Below are 19,404 nucleotides of genomic sequence, written 5' to 3' on the forward strand. Positions count from 1 at the left end.
CCTTAATAACTACTCCGTAAGTTGTAGATTAACTAGAAGCCTACAAATTAGCAACCCCTGTTCTTTTTGGCTGAAAGGAGCTTAATGGAGCTGAGCTAAAATGAACTTAATTGAATGAAACTAAGCTAAACTGAATAGAGCTGCGGTAAGAGTTAATTTGTGAAGAGATGAGTTGAATTGAGCTGAATAAAAATGAATTGAACTGAACTGAATATCGATGAGCAGAAACAAAACAAGCTGAAATTAAGCCTGAAAGAACATGGTCCACTCATTCATATTTGAATGAACCTAATCTAAACTCTAAACTGTATATAAGGTTTGTTTTATATGTAAATGTGAAATGATATCTAATTCGTTTTAATGTTACACAAATTCTTGTTTCAGACGGACACTTTTCGTCTTATTTGTCAGACGGATAAAATGTTGCCATTTTCTAAGAAAATGTAACCAATTAATTGACAAAATGTTATGACTAGAGGTGTCATTTTTTACCCTGAAAATGATGTGAACAATAATGGTAACATATTATCAGAAAATAACATTTTATTGTAAAATGATGATATGTTTCCCGTCTTATTTCAGACCAAAAGCAATAGTCTTAAGAAAAACGGAATGTGTATATTAAGATCAGATGAATATATCCCTCTTAAGGTATTCATATTTTGAATGAGCCTAGTTTAAACTGTATATAACTGTTTGTTTAGAAGTGGTTGTCAGTTAACATCAACAGCCAATTAAAAAGCTTAAAGAGAGCAATACGCCAATACCCCAACCAACCAACAAAAATTCCAGCTTAGAGTGTGGGCTCAAACTAAACAACGGTCATGTTTTCCAACTCATCATCACCTCTCCTTATCCTCATCTTCTCCTTCCTCGCCCTCGTCATCGCCACCGCCTTTTTAGCCTCTCCGGTCTCCGCTACCGACCACATTGTTGGCGCCAATAAAGGGTGGAACCCTGGAATCAACTACACTTCTTGGGCTCACAATCAAACCTTCTTTGTTGGTGATTACATTTGTATGTTCATTCTACTTTACCATTTCTTTCACTTACGTTAGTTCGTCCCAGTCATTTATTTATCTTTGATTAAAATATTTCTCACTAAGAATCCGTCACCAATTTCAATATATAGAGTTTAAATTGTTATTAATGAATTCTTATATAAGATGGTCTTATCCAATATTATTACGTGACAGAAGTCTAAATGGACTAATTATTTATTTTCGTTAGAATGTGGGTTTTGATCTCACGTAATAATGAAATGAAATAAAGCAATGTTGTAAGCGACTGACTGATTGTGTTTTGCACTTAAATGGGTCGATCTCAGGTAATAACAATTTCAATATTCGAAGTTGAAACTTGTTATTAACGAATTCTTATATAAGATGGTCTTGTCTTGTCTAATATTAATATGTGGAGTAATTATTTATTTTCGTTAGAATGTGGGTTTTGCGCGTAAAGTCAATGAAATGTGACAATGTTGTAGGAGACTGGATGGGTTTTGCAATTTAATGGGTCGGTCTCACATGATAACAAATTGAGACGGTCTAACACGAGACTGATTGATTTTTGCAGCATTTAGGTACAAGAGATTTGAGTACAATGTATTTGAAGTGAACAAGACCGGATACGATAACTGTACTACAGAAGGAGCAATTGGTAACTGGACTTATGGCAAGGACTTTATACAGTTCAAAAAACCAGGGAGGTATTACTTTATATGTGGAACTGGTGGTTGTTCTATCGGAATGAAAGTTTCGGTTGTTGTTCACCCTCTTTCTCCTCCGCCTTCAGCCTCGACAACTGAGCATTCTGCTGATTCTCATAAGCATTCTAATTCTGCTGTTACTGGAGTTGCAGGGTGGTTGTCTGTCGGGTTGTTGGTCACTTCACTTTTTATGTAATTGGTGTTGTTAATTAATTGTGTGTTACTTGGTTTATGATTTGAATTGTAATTCATGGGAGATTTTGAGGCTTGAATTTGTTTCCATGGTTTATACAAGTATAATCTATTAAGTGTGCTTGACTATTGAATTAGCGTACAGCGTACTCATGAGTCATGACCTGGATTTGTTCTCGTAATTAAGGATTGTACTCGAAGCACTAACTTTAGTGGATAAGTAGTCTCGTGTTAGACTAACGTATTTATACAACCATGTTATTGAATCTCATTTGACTAAATGAGATATAAAACAACATATATACATATAACGGTCTTATATGAGTTTTTGTCTGCAGTGAAAATGCAATAACTTCTTAAAAACCACACCATTTGTTAAGGGATTTTTTTGAATGCGTTAAGGGAATTTTGAATATGGTATTAGGGTTCCCATACCCAACGAGGCAGCGATCCATAATTCATGGCACATCAGCCTAAACAGTTCCAGCAAAATGGGTAAAGTTTTATTATTTTATATGCTACTAGCCTATTAACAATGTAGTATAGTATCGTACTCCGTAAATTAATCGATATTCGAAGACAAGAAAATCATGAGAATGATGAATTGATGAGATTTGGTTGATACTTGCAACTCATAAATCATGATCTAAAAACTAAGTGTTAGTTGGAACTTGCAAACAAAAAGAAATGGGGTGAGAGAGGCTCGAACTCTCGACCTCAGGATTACTCAGAAGCTATGAGACCTACGCGCTAGCCAACTGCGCCACCACCCCTTGTTGTTATTAGATGGCGTTTCCATTAATTAGTTCTTGTTATGGTCCATGGGTCTGGCTAGGCAACTCGGTTGTCATGGAACTGCAATATACTGTACTATCTATTACCAGGTCATTAATGATAGAGTGTGTTACATATTTGATCATACCGTTGTTACAGGTTTAATCGCGATTCAAAATCCCATTTTGGAAGAATAATACAGAAAGGTATAACTCAGGTTGTTTGGGGCTTGAAGCCATTGAGGATTCATAATTTGATTAATAATGACCAAGGTCCGAAAATTGTCAGGTGCTTAGCTTTTGTGGAAACATAAATCAACGATGCAGAGAAGAAGTAATATAAACACGGATGCAAGTAAATGATTGAGAAGGCCAATTGCTGAGATTGGTATAATATACCGAGCAGGAGAAGTAAAACAATAATAAAGTTGTTCAGGAGAATTGATACGCATATGTTTCATCTGTTCTATCTGATTGTATACATTTTTGAAAATATGTGAGAAAAATTTTGGAAAATATATGCAATCAAATGGAACAGATGAAGTATTAACAATAAATGAGAAAGCCACTTTGTTGCTTCGGAGAAAATAACGAGACAGAGAAGAAATGAGAGGAATTATATTTCATTCATAAATCATAATCGCCGTATTACATCAAACTAGCTATTTATAGTACGGAGTATATCTTAATTTGTATGCAAACTAACTGGAAAATATACTAATGCATAGACTATCATAACTAACAAATTCCTTCCTTAGATATTCCTAAACATGGATGCTGAATAATATGGTTCTTCCTTGTACTTGTCATGGAGGTTGCAACAGATTCATTCAATGATTGCGTAAGCTGGCAGATTCTGACCAGAGTCCATGTCATTTAACCTTGGTAGATGTACCGCGGTCTCTCCATTTGAATTGTACGTGCTACATCCACTGCTGCAGCTAGTGCATTGCATTCCCTCCCTGGTAAGGAAATCACAGGCTTATGTGTTGCTAGCTTCACCTTGATTTTTAAGGTTTGAATTTTGTTCACGAGTTTTCTCCGGTAACCATCTAGATATGGTCTGTTCTTTAATTTCGGAATTCTTCAAACAACCTGGGAAACCTGTCTCACTCCCTTGGTCTTGAACATGTAAGACTAGGAGCGTCTTGGCAACACCACCACAAAGCCGGAGAGTGCAATGTAAATCCGACCATAATTTCAACCGTTGCCCAGAATTACCCTTTTTTTCTGACAAAACAAGAACAGCATATTCCGAATGAACCAAAGCTGGATGATGACGATAAGCAACAAAATCCACACCATACTGGGACCCAGGTCTCACGACCCAATTTTTCATCCTTAGATGTGAGTATCCTTTGTAAAACTCGGGAAAAGTTTCAATCTGTGAGCACATGTAATCCCACAACTCCACATCACTTTTCACATTACTGTCATGATCTACAATTTCTAAGTATTTCAAAGAGTAGCACAAATAAAAGGCTTCTTCTAAACCCAATTCATACCATTGTTTTTCCTTCTGACTGGTTACCATTGCCCGCCCAAAACAAGCACGGTTCAAAATAGTTGATTGTTCGGAATCTGCTTCGAGAAGAACACTACATCCTGATATCAGCCCCTTGCATTTTGACGTGGTTAGGGACGACTGAAGTGCTAAAATTATTTCTGACATGGGTTCTGCAGCTGCTTTGGCTTTTGAACCCTTCCCTTTCCATCGTGGACCCATGAAATCTCTCTTTGGAAAAATGACTTGCTTGAAAACCAAAGTTTGTATACGAGACCAGCCGTCAAGAAATGGCAATCTTGAATAGAAATTCAAGTCAAGAAACTGCAAATTCACAAGGCTTTTTCATGTAAAGCGGGAAGCTTTGCAGCAAGAGCTAAAAAAATCAGTAGGCTAAAGATCTCCAGCAAGAACTCAAAAATCAACAAAGATAAAAGATTCGTAGAACGACCTCAAAAGTCAACACGGATAACAGTCATTTAATTGATGAGAACAAAAGGTTTTTTCTTTGTTAGCTTTTTTAATATGTAAACTATTGAAAAGTCAGCTAGCTATCTACATGTTAACTTCATCCAAGGTGCTTCGGAGAACGAGACTATGGAAAAAAAAAAAGACGTGTATAGGAAAGACTGGGGACTAGCAACTCACAAGCCGCAATCAAACATGATCAATCTTCTTGAAATTTAGCATATCACACCCACAACAAAGCAAAGAGAAGACGATGATGAGCACAGCACTTTCCGACAGAAGTAACGACGGGTTTTAAACCCCTTTAGCTACTACGCTATACACTTCATCCAAGACGTTTAATAACTTTAATAGAGTATATGATCCGAGCAATGGTATACAGTTCTGAGGGTCGTCTGGAGGGGCGGCGGCCTAGGGCCCAAGCTAGAAAGGGGCCCATTGTTCAGAGTTTTAAAATAATAATAGTGGTAGGAAAAGAAAAAAAATCTAATTTAGTAAAAACAAAGCAATGCTTTTCTAATTTCTCACCCTGACTTTCCCAACTCTTTTCTTCTTTAATTGGAAATTTAGAATTTAAAAACTCATCTTCTAATTCCTAAGCAACGGTTTCTTAATTTCAATGGCCTAAGATATAAGATATATGATCGCTGATTGACTGATTGAGTCGATCATAACCTTAAAGCTTTGATTGAGATGGTCTTCAAATGTGGTAGGGTGAGGCTCTTGATAAAAGTTAACGCCTTAATTAAGAGTTAATCTTCTTCCACTACCACCACCCTTAATCCACCTTACACAACCCACTATTAATGTTTTGCCGCAACTCCTTTGGTCAACCACCGCCAAAATTATTGGCCACCAGCCTCTTGGCCAAATTACCACCAAAATTGCATTATCTCACTACTAAAATTCGACCACCACTTCTTTGGTCACTATTAAAATTCGGCCACAACCCCTCATGGTAGATCTTATTTTTAAGCGAAAGCAGCAAACCACTCGCCCAAAACCCGGCATGGCTCATCCTAAAATCCACAAAGCCTCTTCCGCTACACGAAAGAATTGCATTATACCCATTCCAAATTATGACACTATCCTTCTCTCACCACCAATTTCGGCCACCATATATATAAAAAAAAGTTGTCTACCCTTTGGCCTTTGCCACCACCCTCTTAGTTTTCACGACAATCTACCGTGTGTAAGCTACAGATCAATTTTTAATAGAATTGATATCGTATCTTATTTATTAAAGCAACAACCACAGAGCCTATGTGTCGCTCTGTGGTTGAAAGTCAAATAAGTCAAAAACATACATTTTGTATTTCCTGATTTTCAGTACCCGTGTTCTATATGGGAATTAACACAACATTATACTTGGTTTCTATCAAGTCTTAATTGTATACTCCGTATATAATAAATCGGTTTCAAGTAGCTATAATTACAACAATTATTTCAAGTAATTAAATTTTATGACTATTGTCAGAATTGTCCATCTACATTGTCCTCTACATTGTTCGATGATTTCCAATATTAAATATACTAAAAAATAAATATTAAATATGTCCAATAACAATATTTACATTTTTAATAACAAAAAAGATTAATAACAAGCCCATAATTAATAGAAAAGCCCAGAAAAGGAGAAGAAAACCTATAAATTTACCAGAAAGTGACAATAATGACAAACAACTTGACATGAGTAATTATTAAACCCAGAAATTAGAATTGAAAAAAAAGTATATAAGTTAAGACAAATAATCTTCTTATTCTTCTACTGGATTTACCCCAAAAGAATAAGAGGACAATTATGTAGAGTAATTGATGCATTTTTTTGTAATTGGAAAGGTATACGCAAAAATAAAATTCAAACACCACTGATTTCAGTTGCATTAAGTAGCACATGTACATTATCCCTGAAAATGAAATAAGCAAAGCTCAAAGTTTAAAGCATTCATTCATTAACTAGCACACTCTTCGACAAATCATCATCAGTAAAATCAGACGAAACAAATGAAATTAAGAACAAATTAATATGAATTGAATAGCAAATTAATACAGTACTAATTTAAGGGCAAATTCGTTTGAATAGAAAACTGAATAGCAAATTCGTATGAGATTCAATTCAAATAAGCATATGAAATTAAATTCAATAAAAAGATTAAAATCATACTTACTAAATAATTGATGGATTCGAAATAGGAATACAAAAAGAGGGATTTATCCTTCTTGATGGTCGTCGTCTTCGCCGGTCACTATCGTCGTCGGCACGGTATAATCTCAGTTTATGTTTAAGAGGTGGGTTTCGGCCTTTTGGGCTCAAGGAAAGAATTGGGATTTTGGTACCTGGCTGCTAAAGGTCGTCGACAAATTACTAAATATTGTCGACAATTTTAATGAACTTCCAAATTTGCCCTTCCCTCACACTCCCCCTTATATTTTCCTTTTTATTCAATAACAACCTTTCACATTCGAAATTTTGAAAAAAAAAAAACCCGACTCAAATTTCAACAAAAAAACGTATCAACCGCATAATTTCCGTCACGAATTCAAACATTCAACAAGGTATGTGATTACTATTAAATTTTTTTTTGTAGTATTTTGTTAAGGTTGTAAATTTGTGACGGAATTAGAATAGATGCCAAATTAGTGACGGAATTAGGATAGGTGCTATGATTTCAATCGGATTTAGTCGTGTTTAGCGAAAATCAAACGCAATTATCGTATCAATTAATCGAAAAAAAAAAAAAAAAGGTAAAACGTGAAATCTGGGCCGGGACGAGGGAGTTCTTCGTCCAAGACCAGGCCCAGACGAAGGATTATCTCGTCTAATATGGGCTGTGGACGAAGGAATCCTTCGTCTGGGCTTGGTGTTGGACGAAGAAATCCTTCGTCTGGCCCATTTTCACGTTTTTTTTTTTTTCTTTTTTGTTTTAGAATTTCTCGATACTTTTTTTTTTTTTTTTGAAAATAAATTTTTTTCCGTCTTGTTTTGTTATCGTTATAAAGTAATAAATTATTACTTTCCGTGCCGAAGTCGTTGTAAATATATATTATTTCCGTCTCGTTTTGTCGACGTAAAATATTAATTAATTATTACTAATAAACCCCTTTTGTATTACTAATAAACCCTTTTTGGGGATATTTTGTTTTTTTATTTAATTTTTAATTTACATAAACTTATATTTATAAATTCTTTATTTTATTAATTTAAGTAATCAAGTTGTTGTAAATATATTTTTGTTGCGTCTCGTTTTGTTTACGTAAAATATTAATTAATTATTATTAATAAACCTCGTTCCGGGTTATTTTGTTTTTTTTTTTAAATTTTTAATTTACTTAAACTTATATTTACAAATTCTTTGTTTTATTTTTTGAATAGATGGCTAGGTGGAGGAAATGACCGTCACGTTCGAGCTCGAAAGGGGCTCCGGTTTGAGTCTGAGGTTGGAGATGGTAGTACCGATTCGTGGGGTGATGAGCGGGTGGAGGAGGAGCTGGTTCGGTCCGGTGATTTGATAGGTGAAGAGGAGGCGGGTATTGAGCGAGTGCGTAGGGTGCCACGTAGACGGAATGAGGAGGGGCGTTTCCAGCGGAGGTCGGATGGTAGTTCTAGTAGTGTGGTGGCTCCGAAGAAGAAGTCGGGTAAGGATGTCTCTTGGTTGATCGATCATCGTGTTCCTGGCGGTCCGATGTTTCCCCACGTGATTCCTAGCTTTGGGGGCACATTGCCAACACCTTATGGCCGACTCCTAATGAGGTCGGTTGACCAGTTTTGACGGGTTACCACCGGTTTGGTAAGACGAGGTTGTTGGCAACTCCCTCCGGCCGTTAAGACTATTTATGACGGTACTGGTCTTTCTCACCTATTAGATTCCATGGCCGAGAATTATAACATGCCCCTTATTTCTGCTTTTGTTGAGAGATGGCAACCCGACACCAACAGTTTTCACATGCCTTTTGGGGAGATGTCCATACTCCTTCACGATGTTGCGCATATCTTAGGTGTTCGGGTTGATGGTAATCGTTGTAAGGTGGAGAGTAATGACGGGACGTTGGCGGATCCCCTTATGTATGTTTGTGGCTTCTTTGGGATTTCATCGGACCGATTGAGGTTGCCGTTAAACTCTACTAAGAAGGTCCCTATTTACAAGAGTGAGGGTATATTGGTAGATGCAGTTTGTGAAACGGCGAGAGCTAATTGTGATGTTGTTTTTGCTCGGGTTTTTGGTGCGGTGTTGGGGTCGACACTTTTTGTCGACAAATCAGGTGATAGGTTACGTCCTCAGTTGTTTCCTTTAGTGTATGATCGATGAAGTACACCACTACGCTTGGGGAGCCGGTGTACTAGCCTTCATGTACCGACAGTTGGGGGTGGCTTCACGTCTTTGGTGTGAAGACTATTGGTGGTTGCTTGACTTTGTTGCAATCGTGGATCTATGAGTATTTTCCTATGTTCGGACCCGGTCCACCTTCGGCAATTGACCCTACTCAGCCTCGGTCGTGTTCTTGGAGATCTGTTGGTCCCTTCGCTCAAAATGCGGAGAAATTGTTGGAGTATCGGAGGTTGTTAGATGGGCTTACTTGTGCTTCCATTAGGTGGGATCCGTACGGGCCGCGTTAGGAGGAGTATCATCCTCGTACTCTGTATGCCGGTTGTGTTCGTTTCATGGACATAGCCGAGCCGCACCACTGATCGATCGGTGTTTACGACGGTTTTGGTATGTGCGAGATCATACCCAATCCCATTATGAGATTGGCGGCGCATCGTCCCTTCGGGGATAGGGTACGAGGTTAGGGTTGGGGTTGCGGAGACTGATCATCTTTGGGATTGCTGGCAGGATCATGTGGTTTAGATTTCTCGTAGATCGAGACTAGTTAGTTTCCCGGGTGAGACGGCGCCAGATTATGAGGCTTGGTATAATGGGTATTCTCACCCGTTGATCATTGATCTCGACCACCATGATGCCCCCGTGCCACATGATGATTTTGATATTCCTGCTGAGGTAATAATTTTACTTACAGTTATTGTAATAATTGTTTAACTTTCTTACTGTTCGTCGATAATGTTTATAATGTCAATTTGCAGACTGCACATGCTGTAATGTTTCAGTTGGCCGAAGTCGGAAAGATTGGCGATGATAAGAAACAACTTGCCTATTTCCGCAATATGATAAAGAACTTCGATCCATTTGTTCAGAGGGCTAGGGAGATCATACGTAATAAAGGACCTCGTCAAACACCCGGTGATCGTGTTCAGCGTAGATCAGATGGTGTGTACACTGATAGCGAGGAAGAGGATGATCAGTAGTAGGGAAACTAGTTTTTTTTTTATTTCATTTATGTTGTACGTTTTTGAAGACATTTTTTTATGTTGGATTATTATGTTAGTTAACTATTTGAACCTTGGTTAATTCAAAAAATATGACGGTTTTAAATTCTGAAATTTCTTAAATTTATTGAATACATAGTAACTGATGCAAATTCATACATTTCTGGAAATACTCACTACTTCATGACAATGGCCAACATAATGAAAACAAACAAATACAAGATACACTTGAAATAAAACTTCATCATCCTTGCCATTTCCGAAATCTCCTTTCTTAGACCTATCACTTGCTCTTTCATGACATTTCCACTTGATGCATCATCACCTTCATCTTGACATGCTATATTCAACTTTTTTGTTATTGTTAAATGATCTTCAGTCAACCACGACACAAAATGATCGCAAGGTACGCACTTAAAAAACGCTTTCTTCGGATTAGCAATTGACCCGGAAATCTTGATGATAGCGTTTCTTTGACAACGATTGCAAATTTGATTCTTAAAATCAAGGCCTTCAATTGGGCGGGTTCCCCACATTGAGGATGATGTTGACATAAGTAAAGATTTGAAGAAGAAAATGGAAGAAGATGAAGATGATTGGAAAATAGAAAAGGTTGAAGATGAGTGCAGAATTACAACATTATGTAGATATTTATATAGGGAAAAATGTTACCGTTGTAATTCAAAATAGCCGTTATAATTCAAAATAACCGTTACAATTCAAAAATAACCGTTACAATTCAAATGTTACCGTTGTAATTCAAAATAGCCGTTATAATTCAAAATAACCGTTACAATTCAAAAATAACCGTTACAATTCAAATGTTACCGTTATAATTCAAAATAACCGTTATAATTCAAATGTTACCGTTATAATTCAAATGTTACCGTTACAATTAATAGCTTATAAATAGGTCATTCTATGTCAGTTTCAATCACAATATTCAATCATATTCACTCACTACAATACTAATTATTCACTCACAACATCCAATCCTAAAATGGTTCTCACAAATGCTCAAAAAACCAGAGTTTATCAAATAAGAATCGATTTAATTGTTCAAAATTTACCAATTCTAATTGAGCGTCTTGAATCAGTGGTTCCTAGTGACACTGTATGGCACATGCTTGAAGAGCCTCCAATTGGTACCCTTTGTATAATTTTACAAGGAAACCTGGATCATGTTCTAACTCCAGCAGTTAGAGATGAGGTTGTTTCTGATGAAGTACTAAACGAGAAGATGTGGGAGTTTCGTAGGTTAAAAAGTGATATCTTTACATATTTTGAGCGCATTCTCACCGTGATCGATTACCCAAGACTATCAGACTTATGTGCTGGTAGAGTGTCGGGCCAAGGAATTCTTTATCTCTACGTGAATGATTTGTTGACTCAATATATGTCTACCCAACCTGAAGAAATTGAGATTCAAGATCATGAAGAAGATAAGGAATCGTCATCTTCATCATCGGAAGATAATTAAGTTCGGTAGTTATTTAATTATGTTATGTTTTAAGTAATAATCGTTTATGGTATGGGTTGGGGTTTGGGGTTTGGGGTTTGGGGTTTAGGGTTTAGGGTTTGGGGTTTGGGGTTTAGGGTTTAGGGTTTAGGGTTTGGTATTTGGGGTATGGTATGTTTTAATTAAGTTTTTATTGGTTTATGTTTTAATTATGTCAAAACGCGTTTTAAGGAATGTTTTAATTAAAAAATGTCAAATTGTGTTTTAAGGATTGTTTTAATTAAATTACGTTTTAAGTGATTTAATCGGATGCAGAGGATAATAAACTACAATAATCGGATAAATAAATAAAATAAAATATAAGGTACAATATTCGGATATATAAAATAAAAGGTACAATAATCGGACAAATAAAAGCTAAGATCAACTCGCGAAATCGCACCATACACGCAGCTGATGTCGATACAGGCCATTATAATGAGCTACGCTTGCATCATGTACCCAACAAGGGGCTATTGGAGGCATAGGTGACAAGGGGCGTACCCGGAGCCGCAAATAGTGGTTTCCCGCATGTAATACCCATAAAACACCATATGGGGTACGTACTCCGGGGGGGCCCGGAGTACGTTGGGAAGACGCGTTTCTTTGGGGCGTAGCACTGCCTACTCGAACCCGAACCCGTGCATGCTCAACGGCGGACGGATCTCTACGAGTTCCCCTACTCGGACGTCCTCTAGGGTTCTCGTTCACCCGAGGCTCGTTTACATCCTCCTGTTCCGGATGTATCTGAGAGTAAAGGGCATCGAACATGGATGATCTCATACTCGGATCTGCATTCCGAATTTCATCGAACAACTCCTCCAATCGATCATCGTCACAAGTCGGCAGTGCCTCCGAATCATCGTACTCCAACTTCCTCCAAAATGCATGTAACACATCAACAGGGACCCGAGATCCATTTCTAGCAATGCGATGAAGTGAACAAGCACATAACAAACCAAGTGTAGTAGCTTTTACACAACCGCAATCGATCATCAAGGCATCTTCCGTCATCTTGGCACCTCTTTCGAATTCTTCACGCAATTCACTGATGGCATTCTTTGATATTTTATAGGAAAGTCTGGAAAATAATCGCTGAATCCTCGTCAACCGCCTCGATCTAGATATCTCCAACAAGTGTCGGATCTCAACATGTTGCGTTTCCATCAAAGAATGAAACCGAATCCAGATGCTATCAATCGCGCGAGTTTCGCGCTATTCACCATCTCTTCAAATTCGCATGAGCCGACTCAACCCGGGATGTAGAAGTATTCCCAAAATGAGTTATCTTGTTCGTTCTATACTTGGCCCATTTTTCCAAGTGCGGGAACCATTGCCTCTCAATATAAGCCGCCACTCCCGCCCATTCTCTTGCCAATTTGCCCCACGCAACATTAAACTTATCTTCGGTCTCCGCCTCGACAACCGCAGTAAACAAGTTAAAAGTTACGTGCTTAGCCCAACTATCTTGTTTCGTGATATCAAGTGCTTTCGTCTCCACGTTAGAATATATATGCCAAAGACATAGCAAGTGAGACGAATCCGGAAAAACAATGGGAATCGCGTTCAACAAACCTCCCTCGCAATCAGTAACAATAGCATTAGGTTGAACGGCATCATTGAGCAGGGCCTTCAGTTTCCGTAGGGACCCACAGATATTTCTCCTCGGACTCATGCGTCACAAGAGCATACGCGATGACAAAGCTCTTTCCGACGGGTGTGACTCCAACCATTTCAACAAGCGGAAGACGGTATTCATTTGTCTTGTACGTGGAATCGATCTGTACCACATAATAGTATGATCGAAACATCTTAACGGCTTCGGGATGAGCCATGAACACGTGGGTTAGCTCATCGGTCTCCCGATCGTGACCCAATAATGAACGTACTTATCTTTGAACCGCAAGTGCTAACATCTGTTGTCAGCGGGTTTCTCCCATCTCTTTCCTCGGCCCTTACTTTCGAGAACGGTTGTAGATTTGTCGCCTATTAGGTCTTGACTTTTCCGGATTTCGCTGATGCAAACCCGCACTAATAATTGCCGGTCTAACGTGAGCTCTAACTTGGGCATCGATATAAGCCAACTCCTCGTCATCAAACTTTGCAAAGTATCGTCATTTGTGCCACAATACAACGTTAAAGCATGATTATGAAACCCGGATCTCATCACAAGTAGCCACTTATTCTCTTCTAATTCAACAACTTTCATTGAAAATTTGCAATTGCACCACGCGGTAGCGGTGTTACCCCTCATTAGAGAATCGGCATCCTTATTTACGGGACCTTTTCCACCCATCCGACAAACAAAATAACGTTGTCTCAAATTCGTGTTACGACCAACTTTCTTGTTGCTTGCTCTTTTTATACCAAACCCGAGTCGGAGTCCGATCTCATATGCCCAATTAAACGCTTGAATACTAGATGCAAAGAACAAGCTAGTCTTAAAATGATTTGAGTAATCAATACCGTCTCCATCGTTAATCATCTGCGCACGCATTTCAATAAATTAGTTATTAATTAATTATTTGCTACGGAACGATTCGGAGTAAATAAAAAATAATATAAAAATAATACAAAGACGGTAATAAGTTATTTTATACAAAACGAGTCGGAAATGTTAACGATAAAAATTTAATATAAAGACGGTAATTAATTAATTCAATTGTTTTATAATACAAAAACGGTATTTAATTATTTTATACACAACGAGTCGGAAATATTAAAGATAAAAATATAATATAAAGACGGAAATTAATTATTTGAATTGTCGGAAACTATAAAAAATAAAAAAATATAATACAAAGACGGAAATTAATTATTTTATACAAAACGAGTCGGAAACAAAAAAAAAATGAAAAAAAAAAAAAAAAATACACGGTTGGGCCCTGGACGAAAAATTCCTTCGTCCATAATGGGCCTTGGACGAAGGAATTTTTTCGTCGGCCAGGTATTGACGAAAAATTCCTTCGTCCAAGGCCCATTATGGACGAAGGAATTTTTCGTCAATACCTGGGCCGGACGAAAAATTTCTTCGCCCCGGCCCGATCCGTGTCATTTTTTTTTTTTTTTCAATTGCTTATTCAAATAAATCCGTCACAAAATCTATCATAATTTCGTCTACATTCATGGCATCTATCCTAATTCGGGATTCAAACGATAATAAAACATAAATTTTTAACAAAACTAAATCGTAAACTAACCTCGTTACTAGCTTCATTGTTGGAATCGTTGTTAAAATCGTTCCCGTTCATGTTGTTAATTACAAAACCCGACTTCTTTTTTTGTTTGAAATATTTTAGTGAGACGGTGACTTGTGTTTTAGTGAGACGGAAATTGCATTTGTGTTTTGAGACGGAAATTGCATTTTGGTGAGACGGATATGGAGTTATGATATGGAGGGCAAACTTGGAAATTTACGTTAATTGTCGACGATATTTAGTAATTTGTCGACGACGTATAGCAGGACCCTTTTGGTAAAGAAAGAGAGTAAAATAGGAGTTCATATTCGAGTCCATACTTAGTACATTGATCATTTGGTTGAGATTGTTTTCTCCAAACATCTAATGGTCAATTTTGAATGCAATTTAATTTTCCCTTTAATTTATATTCGAGTCCATAAAGTGGATTAAGCTGATCATAAAAAGGTGAATTAAGCGTGGGTGTAATAAAAAAAATTGACGTGGGAGTAAGTATAAAGGCAAAACCATGTGTGTTACTTAGAGCTGATCATATGGTCCAAGCTCGCTAGCCCCATCGGGCCCAGCCCGATTTTTCCCCAGGCTTGGGCCTCGATTTTAGGTCCGAAAAGCCAACGGCTCGAAGCCATGCCCGATTCAATATAATAGGGCCGGGTTTGGGCCGTCGTTATGCCCGAATTTTGGCCCGGCCCAGCCCGAACATTGAAAAATTTACGAATATGTAAAATTTAATAATGTTAATAAACATTTAGTAAAATAATTAACCAGTCAATTGTTGTATTGTAAATAAGCCGTAGTCACTTGTTTACATGTATTAGTTTGATAAGACTTAGTATTTTCCTTTACGTATTTAAATGATAAAAAATGAGCTAATGATTTTGTATCACACGAGTGCCGATAAATTCTTTACCATTAGCGGCGTGCTAAGTCAATGTTTTTGAGCCTAAAGAACAACAAATATCAAATCAATTACAACACTACAATAACATACAGTAAGCACCGCACTAAAATATATTATTACACTACTAAAAATTCTGCATTTGGTTTGTATGAGTCACCTATCATTAGGTTCATAAAAGGTACATTAGGTTACTACTTAATTGACAATACTCGAAAAAATCACATAATTCTATATGAAAATCTTGATCACAAATACACAAAGTATCTAACTTCATAATGGGGATTTCTAAACTTATGTCAAGAGAAAAAATACCAGAAATACCCAAGGGTGTTGAGCTCATTGTCAAGAAATCTTGCAGTCGTCACGGTCGTTAGTACATATCGGAAACAACTAAGTTTTGCCGGTTCAGCTTAGTGTAGTTCTCATCAGCTTATGTACTTGTAGTTGTGGACACTAAAAAGGTCCTTCCTGCTGTGCGAAAGATGACAGGATAACAATAAAGACATATTGCTGCTGTTATCTGGGTTTTACTTGCTGCTCGGTGCACTTGGTTGTTTCTCAGGACATGGGGTCATTTGGGCAGCTGTTACTGATACATTTCAGAATGTGCCTTATACTTTGCAGGTGCGATCATTTATCCCTATGGATAAATTTTAGTTTATTAAGATTGGTATCACATTGGATTTTACGAGACCTGTCACATGAGGCTAATTTTATTAACTGTAGTTCTGGATCGCACATCCGCACTGGTTGTTGGCGCCAACAGCTATTCCTTGTTCCAGACTGCTGTTATTATCACCAACACGATAACCTTTCCCTTGACTCGGCCTTGATATGACGTCTCGAATGCTAGGGTTGAGTCTTCCAGACTATGAAAGAGTTCCTCAAAAGAAGTTGCACTGCTGCATGCTGCATTATTTGTCATTATGGATTACGCTGATGCACGCACCATCAGTAAGGTACACTTACTGTTAAGTGTTAATTAGAAGCTTACCTTCAAGTTACAAATGTAATTGATTGTTTCTTAAATTCGTATATTTAATAATTTTAGAACAAAATCTCTGTTGTTCAATACGGAGCAAGCTAAGGTTGCGTGCATCCGACCTCAAACTCGCAAAGTAACTAAGCATGTGTGCTTAGGTGTATTAACCATATTTCCTGTATTTAGGAAATATTTACTCAAATCTTTGTATATTGTTAATATAGCTACCATATCTTTTGTAATTATTATCCTTACCTTATTTTGCACAAATTGTAAACTATATAAACCTTTGTATCATCAGCTTTGTTAATACAATCACAATTCCGTAAATCTTCTAGTCTTATATGGTATCAAAAGTCACAAATCGATCCAACCCTAATCTTCGACCTAAAACCCCTTCGTTCAAACACCGCGCCTCGTCGTCCTCTGTCCTTTTTCCGTCAACAGCCATGGCAGGTAACATCAACCATAACGACATCGTCGTACCGAATCCTCATGAAAACACAAAACCATTAACATCGCTTAACCTCAATCATTGTGTTAAGCTTAACCCTCTTAACTATACCGCATGGCGGTTCCAACTCACCAATATCCTTTTCGGTTTCAGCCTTCTTGGCTTCGTCATCGGCACCGATCAACCACCAACCAAAATCATCACCGACGCTAACAACGTTCAACAACCAAACCCGTCCTTTTTTACATGGCTCAAACAGGATGGACTAATTCTTGGTGCCCTCATGGGTACCTTATCTACTGCCTTACAACCTCTAATTGTAAGAGCGAAAACCGCAAAGGAAGCATGGGATATCCTTGCTTCAACCTACGCCAACCCCTCTCGGGCTCATATCAAGCAACTAAAAGAACGTTTCGATTTCATAACCAAAACTACGGAACAAACCGTCTCAGACTACATGAGCTCCATCAAAGTTTGTGTAGACCAATTAGCTCTTATGGGAAAAATCCTAGACCCAGAAGACATTATTGCCCAAGTCCTAAAAGGTCTTGATTATGAGACCTTTAAACCCGTTATGACCACCGTTCGTGCCCGGGATACACCTATCACCTTCGAGGCACTTCACGAGAAATTGTTACAACATGAACTTCTTCTTAAACATGATAACTCCACCACCCAAACCCACTTCTCACCTTCTGCCAACCCTGCCTATCGCCACACCCATCACCACCGTGGCAACCCTCGTCCTCAAACCACCCCAAACTTCCACCAATCGACAAACAACTATCATCAACCCGCCACCACCTATCATCAACCCACCTCCCAATATCAACAAAACCAGTCCGCTTCTCGCCCCTTCAAAGGTCGATGCCAGTGGTGTCGAGAAGTGGGTCATGTCATCGCTAATTGCTCTCTTTTTCGAAAGCTTTTTCCCAATATCACGTTTCCTGAGCCCAACTACCGTCAACCTCAGGCCCCACCGCAAGCCCATGTCGCCAACTACGGCAACTCGTCCTATGCACCTGTCGTTCCCACCAACCAGTCCTTCGCTAACACCGCTCCAAACCCCAACTTTCTATTTGACAGTGGAGCGTCCCACCATTTGACACACGATTTGGACACCCTCGCATTTCACTCACCCTATGACGGTCTCGATGACCTTATAATAGGTGATGGCTCGGCTCTCCAAATCGCTAATACAGGTTCGTTTACGATGCACAATCTTCGGTTTAATAACGTTCTTCACGTTCCAAAAATTTCTCGTAATATAATATCCATTTCTAAGCTATGCTATGACAACAATGCTTATGTTCTTTTCACTGACCATTGTTTCTATGTAAAGGATCGTCGAACCCAGAAAACACTCCTTCAGGGCCGAGCAACCAAGGGAGTGTATGAATGGCAACCACCACCCGTCGTCAATCAGGCCGAGCTTCATCATAGAGGAACCACGCCTCCTTCGTGGAAAGGAACCACGCCTCTTTCGTGGCACCATAAGTTAGGTCATCCCACAAACGATGTAACCAAACTTATCAATAAAAATTTATCTTTTCGCATCTCTAATTTTGATCACTGTGATTCCTGTTGTGTTTCGAAGAGCACAAAATTGCCCTTCTCTGTCTCGTCAATAACCTCGCACGCACCACTCGATTTGCTTTTCTCGGATGTTTGGACCAGTCCGGTCCAATCTTACGACCATTATAAGTATTATGTCATTTTCGTTGACCATTATACCAAATATGTATGGCTATACCCTTTAAAACGGAAGTCCGAAACTACTTCAATATTTATGCAATTTAAAGCCTTGGTTGAAAAATATTTCAACAGACCTATACGACGTTTCTTTAGTGACAATGGTGGTGAGTATGTAAAACTGAATCAATCGCTTCTCATTAATGGAATTTCGCATAGCACTAGTCCTCCACACACACCGGAACACAATGGCTACGCTGAACGACGGCATCGGCACATCGTGGAAATCGGCCTTGCACTGTTAAACCACGCTGGCCTCTCCACGTCCTATTGGCCTCTTGCCTTTTGTACCGCTACTTACTTAATTAATCGCCCTCCCACAAAAGGTTTGGGAGGAGACACTCCTTATTTTAAGTTACATAATATACAACCGGATTATACTAAATTACACAATTTTGGGAGTCTATGCTACCCATGGCTCCGACCATATACAACGCATAAATTATAAAACCGTTCCATCGCATGTATTTTTGTAGGTTACTCGAATACACAAAGTGCATATCACTGCTTAGACCCAAAAACCCATCGCATTTACACTTCTCGCCATGTAAAATTTTTTGACGAACACTACCCATTTCGAGACACTACTTCGACGCCTTCTTCCACTCCATCCGCCACCACTGATGAATGGTGCACTCTTCATATTCCACTC

At 38.3% G+C, this 19,404-nt stretch overlaps 1 protein-coding gene, 1 non-coding gene and 1 pseudogene across 3 annotated transcripts; 1 reads left to right on the top strand and 2 right to left on the bottom strand.

The window, feature by feature from the left end:
• Positions 1-707: 707 nt before the first annotated feature.
• LOC141599915 (mavicyanin-like) lies at positions 708-2,034 on the top strand (annotated as a pseudogene).
• Positions 2,035-2,588: 554 nt separating this feature from the next.
• On the bottom strand, positions 2,589-2,673 carry TRNAM-CAU (transfer RNA methionine (anticodon CAU)). Its single transcript is given in 2 exon segments — positions 2,589-2,624; positions 2,636-2,673. It is a non-coding gene; the product is annotated as a tRNA-Met (tRNA).
• A 593-nt stretch (positions 2,674-3,266) lies between these two features.
• On the bottom strand, positions 3,267-6,986 carry LOC141599916 (tRNA-splicing endonuclease subunit Sen2-1-like). Of its 2 annotated transcripts, none has more exons than XM_074420041.1 (2): positions 6,814-6,986; positions 3,267-4,501 (listed from the first exon to the last, which is right to left on the bottom strand). In XM_074420041.1, the coding sequence occupies exon 2, from the start codon at positions 4,397-4,399 to the stop codon at positions 3,656-3,658; it is 744 nt and encodes a 247-aa protein (XP_074276142.1). In that variant the 5' UTR covers positions 4,400-4,501; positions 6,814-6,986; the 3' UTR covers positions 3,267-3,655. The 2 variants fall into 2 exon arrangements, with proteins under 2 accessions (XP_074276142.1, XP_074276143.1); XM_074420042.1 differs by having other exon boundaries at positions 3,267-4,539.
• Positions 6,987-19,404: the final 12,418 nt, after the last annotated feature.

The sequence above is a fragment of the Silene latifolia genome, chromosome 9 (assembly GCF_048544455.1).
Source record: "Silene latifolia isolate original U9 population chromosome 9, ASM4854445v1, whole genome shotgun sequence".
Classification (NCBI taxonomy): Eukaryota; Viridiplantae; Streptophyta; class Magnoliopsida; order Caryophyllales; family Caryophyllaceae; genus Silene; species Silene latifolia.